The 11053-nt window shown below is 36.8% G+C and overlaps 1 protein-coding gene across 2 annotated transcripts in view; it reads right to left on the bottom strand.

Moving 5' to 3' along the window:
• Positions 1-10831, bottom strand: part of LOC116852898 (high affinity cAMP-specific and IBMX-insensitive 3',5'-cyclic phosphodiesterase 8) — a 14309-nt gene extending 3478 nt beyond the window's left edge. The window contains exons 1-17 of one of the 2 annotated variants that reach the window (XM_032833677.1): positions 6044-9143; positions 5343-5402; positions 5034-5224; positions 4506-4565; positions 4368-4434; positions 4113-4280; positions 3690-3904; positions 3270-3427; positions 2380-2510; positions 2178-2282; positions 1850-2049; positions 1421-1699; positions 1022-1148; positions 796-936; positions 413-574; positions 163-292; positions 13-80 (exon numbers count right to left, since the gene is read on the bottom strand). In XM_032833677.1, coding sequence (XP_032689568.1) covers positions 13-80; positions 163-292; positions 413-574; positions 796-936; positions 1022-1148; positions 1421-1699; positions 1850-2049; positions 2178-2282; positions 2380-2510; positions 3270-3427; positions 3690-3904; positions 4113-4280; positions 4368-4434; positions 4506-4565; positions 5034-5224; positions 5343-5402; positions 6044-6247 — 2466 coding nt within the window. In that variant the 5' untranslated portion in view covers positions 6248-9143. Of the gene's footprint in view, positions 1-12; positions 81-162; positions 293-412; positions 575-795; positions 937-1021; positions 1149-1420; positions 1700-1849; positions 2050-2177; positions 2283-2379; positions 2511-3269; positions 3428-3689; positions 3905-4112; positions 4281-4367; positions 4435-4505; positions 4566-5033; positions 5403-6043; positions 9144-10202 lie in introns of those variants that run through there. The other variant, XM_032833678.1, reaches the window with a different exon arrangement.
• Positions 10832-11053: the final 222 nt, after the last annotated feature.

Genomic DNA, 11053 nt, shown 5'->3' on the forward strand with positions numbered 1-11053 from the left:
TCAGTGTCTTACATTATATTCTTTCCATTTCTCATAGTTTTGCCGCATATAGCCCACCATCTCCGGCATATCGATAAACGCTGCGGAATAGAACAAAAAGATAATAATTTGGATATATTTTCGCGAGCAAACTAAGCTCGTCAAATAACGAAAAGAACATACCATCCCAAGCCTCGACCATGTCGTTGATAATGAAGTCGACGAAACCAATTTGCGATTTCGGTATCGAACACGTCTGTCTGTCGAACATCGGCATTACGACCGGCATCTTCAGCTTTTTCTCCTCGTCAGTCTGAAAATTATCAACGAACGTATTCATATACAAGTACATATATAAACGTCAAGACAATTAATCACTCTTTTTCCCAGAATGAATGATGCTTTTCTTGGAGAGAGAGAGTAGAATATTTACCTGACAGAAATACTCCTCGGCAATCCGTCTCGCCCATTCTACGCAACTCTTCAGCGGTCGCGTCGGATTCGATACGTCTGCGCATTTGATCATCATTCTTTTAATCAATATTACGTTATCCGGTTGCAATATCACAGACATGTCCAGAGAATTCGAATAGGACTGCGAAAAATTATTTTGAATTTATTTTCCACCGACACTTTAGTGATAGTGTTTCTATATCTCAGACTTTTCATACATTATCGGCTAAGAAGGTGACTGAGGGAGTCTAGCAATTCAATACGAGGATATGTCTGATAGAAATTTACGGCAATTGATTTATATGGTGACATATATATGGAACGCGAATATATCTTTATCGATGAGTAGAAACAATACATTACCTCAATCTGACCGTCACCGATTCTCGCGCTACAAACATTCATGAACTTCGCCAGGTGCTCAAAGTGCTTCGTCATTTCGGTCGCCAGAATCATGTCAATGACATTTTGCCGCAACAGCTTGTATGTGTCTCGGTCCAGATTCTAAAGCAGACGTTTAATGCCGTTTTACACTATTGGATTACTCTATATCGATCTTGCGATATAGAGCGCTTAAGAAGAAACTTACTTTAAAAATGTTCACGTTATCATCGGATAACGATAATTTGAACGTTAAGGCTGCGTGATGCGACTCGAGCACCGACAAATCGTTGTAGAGTATCGCCAAATGATTGTTAGCGTTACAGAGGAACTGGCTACAAGAAAATTTAATTTTATATCTGACTCTCGGTATTCATTCTCAATTTATGCTTCAAGATTTGTAATAAATGATGATGAAGCGATTAAATTTTTGCTAAAGAGACGTCGTTTCTAAACAAGGCGGGAAGTAGAACTCTGATGAAGAAAATGTATAATTATCGAAATATTTGATTAATATTATATGAATGCGCGATATAAACATATATTTCTCGGGAAATTAAATGTTTGCCAGTGCATTTTGCCTTATCTGAAAAGTGACTTGTGTCACCTGGATCGTCCGGGATGATCAATATCGTGAGCAGCTGCGGCGATTATAGCGGCAACTTCATCTAAGGGCTCTAAAATTTCCTTCAGTCTTTTCGATTGCATGAAAGTCGCGGTAGCTTGCAAGACATCGGCGGCATGCGTTGAATTGTGATAGCTGTTCTCCGATTTGTAACTGTATTCGATAACTGACAGCCACTTCTGCAGGACTTTCTCGTCGCAATTCAGTTTAGCAGGCACTTGGTATAGATTCATAATCGTTGATCCCAGAAAAACAAGCGGCCTATAACATACGCAGAAATCGGAGTAAAATCAATTTACCAATAGATCATGTCTCGAGTTAAATAGTACATGTTAAAAATAGTAATCTGCGATCCAAATTATAAGAATCTCATGATTTCATGATAAAGCATACGTTGATCTTTCGACTCACCTCTTCTCCGTCAGTACTTCGAGCTTAAATATCTCAAACTCCCATTCGAGACTGTTGTCTAATACATCTGCGATTTCCTGCGGTCCACGGAAACTTTTCATAGACACACGTGCATTAGTCGGACCGGTGATAGGTCTGATAGTGGACAATCTTGCGGAATCTGCCGACGATCTTCTCGAGTCCCACGTTGTTCGAGAGTTCTGTTTACCAAACAACATAAAATATTAGAAAATATTGAAATACCGAGGGAGGATGTCTTAAGCAGTCTACATATTTGTGATATAATTTTTTCATCGAGCGAAACAAAAGGAAAATAATGGGCTCTTACGGCAAGTAATGCGCCAACGAGATCTTGCGCAACCGGATCATTGTAGATTTTGTCCTCCTTGAGGTGTGGCACATATAGTTCCGTCGTCTTTAAGATATCGATTGCCTGGAAAGAGCGGTGCGCAACATATATCTAACTGGGTAGGCGTGTCTACGATACGACGATACGAAGGATACGCGATTCGGTTAATCGCAAAACGCACCTTATCGATTTGTGCCGCTGTTTCCGGATTCGTTGTGTCTGTCACTGCATTTGAAAGTAACGTAATGACTTTGGTAATGGGAGCTTCCAGTTGCAAGGTGTGCAGTTTCTGCAAGCTGGACCGCCGGCGGCCTGCGATAAAAATATAATCTCTCACACGAAAAAAAAGGTTTGGTTGAATTAACCAAATATCTGGTCGAATATGAACGATTCAGAAATTCCGATTGGAGTAACCCGAATTCTGTTTAAGTCAACCAAAAATCTTGTTAACTTAAACAGAATTCGAATTACTTCAATCGGAATTTCTGGATCGTTCATATTCGACCAGATATTTGGTTAATTCAACCAAACCTTTTTTTCCATGCATAATAGTGCGTACGAAGGATCAATCAATATATTAAAAAAATTTTTTTCTGAAATATTACTTAGTTATTTTAGAAATATTGATATGAACTTATATGATATACATCAATGGAATTATAGTCTTACATCTACAATTTCAATGATTTTTTGGCCATAGAAATATATCGATGCAGAATGTTAATACTAAAACGACAGATCTGAAAGCTTTCACACTATACAATATCTAGAAAAACTGTCCCAGTTTTGTATTATTAAGTTTCTTGACATGTTTACAACGATGATATGTAACGTTGATATCGGTCGCACACGATAACTCTTAACGTAAAAGTACTGCAATGTGCTATAAATAAGGTACATCGTAAAATTCTCGATGACCCGATTAGTACTTTCAAATACGTTCTTACTTGTATCAATAAACTTTAGTGATAACTATTTGCGTCGGTTGAATGACGCTTCTTGGAATTTTTCGATGTTACAGTCAGTTGATGTGTTAATGTATCGCTTAATGGATTTATTGAAATACCTTACCCTCGCTTACACCAGATCTGACGTCCGAGTGTTTTCGCGTGTTCGACAATATGCTCGTTCTTAGAGGAGGATGCAACGGGCTAGCAATTGGGCTTATCGGCGTTATATTTTCCGACAGATACGTAGTGTCGTATACGTATATGTAATGAGTTGGTTTCCTACAGATAAATATAATAGTTGATGCTGTATGTTAATAATGGAAAAAATTGATACAACGCATTAGCGAAGGAATAATTTAATGATAATGATTTGTACGTTGAGAAATCGATTTTGATCGTAACAATATATGGAAAACTTTATCGAAAAATATTAATCAAGACCAAGTATAACGGTACCTCATTTAGAAGAAAAATTTAAACGTAAGTGTGTAATGTGTTGGATCTCGAATGGTTTCTTCAATATTATGACAAGAGAACGTACTTCAGCGTGGTGCAAAATGGAATTATTCGGCAATTGATCGTGATCATCTGGTTGTTCTTCCTCTTGCAATTCATATTTCCTTCGAATTCCCGGCCTTTACTCAATTGCTGTTCCATTAGAGCGAAATTTTCATAGAACACTATTTCCGACAGATTTCTCCCCATCATTTCCTCTGTCGTATATCCTAACAATTTTTCGCTGACTTTATTTTGAAACTAAAAATAACGTGACATTATAATCTACGTATATCGACTTTGGAAAGATATTGTTTCTTTCGTATTTATTGAGGTACATATATCGAACGGATTACATAATGCGCGTGCAAATGAGAGAGAATACGTATTTTCTTTACTTAATAAAAAATATTGCGAGCATAGCCATACAAAACATAATAAGTGAATTCCAAGTCGTTACTCACGATACCTGTACAACGTTCTTATCGTTGGTTACATGAACCATATCGCGACATCTGTCAAGTGCCAAGTACAGTGCATGCGCCGCTGCGAGTTGCGTTCTCGGCAATAACGAGCTAGTATATATTCCGACTAATTCGTTTATTAATATACCCTCGTGCGAACATTCTATCATAGCCTAAAATATTAAAATTGAAATGAATGAGGAGACTAGTCACAACATATTTGATGTTTAATTTCTCGATGTTTGTTCATAAGTGCTTACTCTGCTAAAGCCTGTTTCCAACAAGTTCAACGCCGCAATATGGTCTTTATCAGCGAGCATAAAGTATCTGGAAGATACACGAGACTCAGATTAAATAGAATTAAAATAAGTAGCACAAAAAGACATTGTAAGACTTACGATTTCTTTACGAGCGCTATTATGACGGAATTATGATGAACCGGGCTTGCCCTGAGCGCTCTAGAATATATATTTTTACAAATTCAAATGAAATAACAGATAAACAAGAAATTTAAAAAAAGAAATTTAAAAAAAGAAATTAAAAAAAAAAGTATAAAGTTTATCACATATATATTTAAGAAATTTAACTGTTTTTACTATAAAAATTTTACTATAAAAAATAAACAATAAAAATTGTTGTTGATAGAAATTCCTCAAAAAACTCGCTTGATATTAACCTATATTTTTAGAATATTTATTTAATATATGTAATTTTAATATTATCTCTTAATAATTTGTTATATATGAAACTTTCCGTGCATGCCTTAAAAACTATTTAAGACTAAAAATCATATATATAGATATCTCTCTCTCTCTCTCTCTCTCTCTCTCTCTCTCTCTCTCTCTCTTTCTCTTATTATTACTTTTGTCTTATTTTCACATATACATTATGCAAATATTATATACTATATAAACATTCTGCCATACCTACAAATAGCATCGCCCTCGGTCGCACGATGTCCCCTATGATCGATGATCACCAATTCATGAGCACGATTTTGAAAGAGTTCTATCGCTTTTTCCGCGTCTTTCGCCACCGATACGCTCCAGCCCAATTTACTCGCAGTTGTAGCAAGTATCTCCATTTGTTGATCATCTTTACTAAAGACTAATAATATCTGCGTAATAAAATAAAAATTATATCGACAGAAGCATGAAGAAAGAACTCAAGCGTCACTCAAGCCTTTACGAGTCACTATAAACTACGACGTATCATAAACCGGTTATCATACTTACTTTCACAATACTAGGAACAGAGGTTGTCAACAGATGAGCATTGACGTCTTGAGGGCCTTTCTGTGAACAAAGAAAAATAGCCAAAGATGTACAATATTGTTTTTACATAGTTGAGTAAAAAACGACGATTAACTTTTTTAGTATTTTTCTCCAAACTTCGGTTTGCTATCAGAAATGATTTTAATAAGCGAAATCTAATCTAAGGCACCTAATATTGATGCATCGATATCACTATCGAATACATACTGGCTCCTCTTTATTTAGTAACGTTTCCTCGAGTAGCTTGTAAATTTTCGCTCGACGACGCGCGCGTGGGCATTTTTCCGCGCTGATAGCGGTCTCGAAATACGTAATAGGATCTTCCATTTTCGCGATGTATTAATGAATTAGATTACAATATAATATAACCCGTACATGTCAGCTACACGACGATAATCGAATAACGTATTTAATGAATGTATACAACTTCAAAGTGAAATAATAGAGACCGATTTTGAAGTACGTGATCAAGCGCTCTAGTGTGGAATTTTCATTTTGTTAGATACAACCTAAGGTATTTTGTAGTTGGTGCGAAATGAATTCACTGTAGTGTCTCTCAATATAATATCTCTTTCTTCAAAGTATATCACATTTGAAAATCAGAAGAATCATGAACACACGTATCAAAGCTTTCCAAAAATGTGGATTCCAAAAATTCGTACCCTAATGAGCTTCACTAATTGTAATTCGGTGGGAGTCGACTCAGTCACTCGCATTCTATTTCTAGCGCAGCATTCCTTCCGTATACTCCCACACACGACATTGAAGACGCTATTATACCACGTACGCGATTCCTCTTTGTAAACATTATTGTCATCGATCGCACTGGAGACATAGATCACCGGTTGAGTCGATTGCCTGATCATCTCTCAGTGTCTTATTAGCGAAATAAAATCGCAAATGCATAGGCGACAATGCATCACACTGCACGTTGGCAGTTCGAATCTTATTGATCGTCACACGCGACATTCATCATTGGCGAATTAATTCGCGAATTAACGTCTCGATCTAACGTTATCTCATGACTATCCGGTTCGATTTGCAATTGAAAATTTCACATGTTAACGGCGATTCTTAACTTCGTCGAATCGCTGCTGCGAATCGCGGAATGTTACGTTACGTTTGAGAAGACGACCATCGCGATACTGATCATCGATCGAGATAGATAGCGAGATCGTTCGCTTGATCGAGAACAGAAGTCCTCTATGTGTGATAAGATGCCCGCATGTTAGCGTACTAGAGTTCCTACAACTGCTGATAACGAATTTTATGGAAAAGTCGGATAAAAGTGCAATTTCTGAAAAGAAGTATTTACAAACAAGTGATATCGTAATTTTTGCCGTATAATTTTTACAATTTTTACTTCAATTAACGTAGTACGATGCTATGATAAATAATATGTTTCGATAAACGTTTCATTATTTCCTGAATATTTTGGGTGGGTCTTAAATAACTCCAAATGTTATATCTACTATCTAGTGTCTGGACCATTAACAACAGTTTTTCAACATATTAGTCAAAATCCTCGAAAAGATTCGTATTTGCTACTATCATTATTATAGATTTGCAATTAACTAAATTGTCGCATAGCGAAGTAATTTCTTGCGACTTACACTGTAAAAAATTTGTGTAAAATTATATCTATTATAATAGGTAATTTTGAGATCAACTATTATAGATGTAAATTTATACACGTAATTATCGCATAAAAATATATTTATATAGACAAAAGGCACATTTTGATACGTGTGTAAATTTACAACTATAATACTTGGTCTCATAATTATATGGAATTTTACACAAATTTTTTACAGTGTACAACTTACAAGTAACTTACTTTCGCAGACATCACAATTTGAGTCATAGCGTTATAGCTGATTTCTTCTGCATATCGCCTCGATCAAATAGAGGTTCCGAAATCAGAAAGAAAGAGAAATTTTACAGTCAGTTCGCACAAGTTTGATTCTCTCATTGCTTTGTGAGGATTATTTTCAATCAAAAAAGCGTACGCCAGAACGAAAGACACATGAGGCTCATGTTAGTTTTTTTTCAATTGTCGGGAGAAGATAAACCATAGGAAGGGTGGAAAAGTTCGTTTGGAACGTTCAGTGGAAAAAAAGTTCTTGGATCGAGGAAAAAGCTTTGCAACAAAAGAACTGCGGCCGTCGCTTTATCGATTCGCTGCGAGTCACTTCGAAGTACTAATTAACAAATAATCGCCTTCTGCAGAGGTGAACGTGCGACAGCGATACGGTTATAATAATATGCGATTATCTCGTCACGTTGATTCTCCATTTTCATACAACCTGAAAGAAGGGAGGAGGAAGCGATTATTGATCTGAATAGCGTTTCATGAGCGAAAGAAGGTCACGTCACATAGAAGTGCGACGCGAAAATTCGGGAGTATCAACGGGTTGTTTCGCGAACTGACCGTTTAGAACTTACATCAAGCAAATATCCTCGTCTCTAAAAAGAAGCACTATACTGTCAAACTTTGTCCAATTTTTTTCAAAACGCTCGCTCGGACTAGCTCGCTCGCCGATAACTCAATCGGAATAATTGCCGTGCGTGACAATATCTGACTAGGTTTCACTCCGTCTGGAATAGCTGCTTGACTATAGAGAGTACATAAGCGAGTACGTTTAAAAGACGATTAACGCGAGGAAGCGACGGTAAAGCGGAAAAAATGAGAGAGACTAACGTCGCCGTTACTCGACGCGCACTTCACACACTGTTGCTTAAATAGGATATGTTCTTTCGGCTTCAGGTGAACTATAGCTCTTCACCAGCGACGCAGAGAAAATCAGAAGTAGCGATTGCACGTCGGAAATAATGGAAAGTTGATCGCGTAGTAGCTTTACACTTGAAGGGTTCCGACCGGGCGAGCACCGGCCGCACGATTGATTTTTCTCCCTCGCGCGTTTTTACGACACGCGTCGCACAAAATACAGCACCCCTTACTTGACACTGTCCGAATAATCGAAAACAACGACGACAACGTATTTATATCCGCATATCCCGGCCGCAAACAGCTCGTTGCTTTCGACTGTCGTTCTCCATCCGGCTGTTTCAACTATCTAGAAACTGTCTATAGACAGTCTATAGACACCTGTCTATAGCGGATCTATAGCTCGGTCGAGCAACATCTCGACTCGTCGAGGGAAGGTGGTTGAATGAGAGAAATCAGCCTTACTGCGATTGCGCGTGGCCGATTAATTATTCAGACGGCGTTTCAACCGGCGTTTACGCTCGCGTTGTCGAGGCGCACTCGACGATTTTCATATTTAATCGAGGGGGATGAATATCGAACTGATCGAGCATTACCCTTTCGTCACCCTCCACAGAACTTTGTGGTAAACGCCACGCGAATTATTGAAAAGATGGTCGGTGGAAGGCCGCGTCAGCGTTACGCAGAAAGCGCGTGTATATTTAGAATCCATGGCTCAGGACTTCTATCTTATAAATCGCAGGGGGTTGGAGGAGCTTGATTGCAGGCTATACGATGAAACCCTGTGAGAACGGAGAGGGCTGACGGTCGAAGACTACCCTTTGCTGGATTATTCTCCGACTGTTTTTTTCTTTTTTTTTTCTTTCTCTTCTTTGTTTTTCGTCGAGCTCCCTTAACGATCGAATATCCCTCGCGAAAGGGATTCATATTGCCTCTCTTTTTGAACTATTTATGCGCGCACTTCCGCGTCACTTGTTTTTTCTTTTTTTTTTTTTCAAGAACTTCTCTTTGCTGCAATAGTCCATGTAACTTTCGCGATTTTCTCCTATATGACGAGAGTTATTTATAAGAAACCAAGAACAAAGGTTGCAATTGTAATGAAATATTACTTATTCGAAATTTATTATTTGAATATCATCTCGATATTATATTACACTGTATAATGAATTTGTACATGCTGCCGTAATTAATTTCTCTCTCTGATATTGAATAGAAATGATTAGTAATTCAGATATCGATATTCGGTATCGGTAGATAAAATAAAGAGACGACGCGAAACATTAGGAGATATGTACGGTATGCCGTATGGAATTTTACTATTGAGATATAACGTAGTGCACGTAACTGTGTTAAATTTCCACGGTATCACAAAAGATTAAAAAAGAAATAGCTGCGATCGATCCGTTGCTACGGAGACCAGCCTACCTCTTATCCGCATTCAAAAATATGAAGTGGAGCAATGATTCTTATCTTTGATTACGAATGTGGAAGAGTCTAGATAGCAGGACCGTGATTAATAGAAACACGATAACACCTACCTACGTCACATGCCGCGTCATTTTCCGTCAAGTGCATCGTCTTTAATGACTTTGAGACTTTGTTTATAGATTTATGGAGACTTTTGCAAAAAATCCGACAAAATAACATGTCCAAAAGAAATAATAAGACGAAATAAGACCATATCTTTTACCATGTCTTGAAAGGAATCATAGCAAATATTTATCATATGTTAATAATTTCACTGAAAGAACTTTTTAACTGTGAAGATTGAAGATTGTCTCTCATATTGTAAACATAATGATAATTCACAGAATAATAAATCGTAAAACTCTGAAAATATAACTTTATAATATGCAGTATAATAAACAATAATAAGTAACAGTATAATAAATTATATTGTTTGTAAATTTTTTTTTTAACTTTTATCCAGATCATTCGATTAAATAGTCGATATTTATTATATAAAAATTCTAAAACATTTTTTATGTAAATCCAATTACCAGAATTTTCAACAAGATGCACAATCAGAGATAATTGTACAGAAAATGAGCCAAATTATCGTGAACATAATAAACAATGTGAAAGTCACTTACAATGGTCAGGTAATCGCTGCTCTCATCATTATCCTCGAAAGGCGTTTTCTCATCCACAATATCAAGCACATCCGTCTTGCCTGAAACATTGAATATTCATAAGTTCAGTTACGAGCGGATTTTTTTTAATAATCAAACTGAATTTCCAGGCAAAAAGTAATTGTTAGTACGTGATCGCAATACATTAGCGAAAATCTATTATCAGTAGAATCATTTGATTTTATGTAATAGAAAGAGAGAAACTCTTTTTAGATATCGGATCTTTCCTCGCGTTCCCAATCTATCAATTAACGCGTGATTTAGTTGTCATTGCACCGGTAATTAACGATCAGTGCTCGTTGAAGATGCGTTCACCTATTCAATGCGCGTATCTTATGAGGTTTGTGGGTCACAGTAGCATTAATTGCAATTAAAACACAACTAGGCTTAATTGACCGGATAGATTGATCCCTGCTCTACTTTTTTCTTTTTTTTTCGAAAGAACGTTATAATCATAAGATGAAAAAAGTAAGACCACTATAAAAAATTATATAATTATATAATGAGTATACGTGTATTCAAGGTTGAGTCAAGGCTTGAATATGAATTTATACGAATATAAGTTTATACGAAAAAGTTACGTGACGATGTTTTACCCACCGTTGCTATATAACTCATCTTCCAAGCTGTCTTCGTCGTCGCTTGGGAAAAAATACCTATTCGGCGATGATGCCATATATGAATTATGTTTTCAGCTTTGCGATCATTGAATTATGTCATTTCGCACCGTACGTGAAATCTGTTTGTGTGCCTTTTCTCATTATACCGACAGCGTGTTACGTTATTACTCGTCACGGTTAGTGGTCGGCAAA

This window comes from Odontomachus brunneus, unplaced genomic scaffold (assembly GCF_010583005.1).
Source record: "Odontomachus brunneus isolate Ranch 3 - 2012 unplaced genomic scaffold, Obru_v1 Obru_scaffold_262, whole genome shotgun sequence".
Lineage (NCBI taxonomy): Eukaryota > Metazoa > Arthropoda > Insecta > Hymenoptera > Formicidae > Odontomachus > Odontomachus brunneus.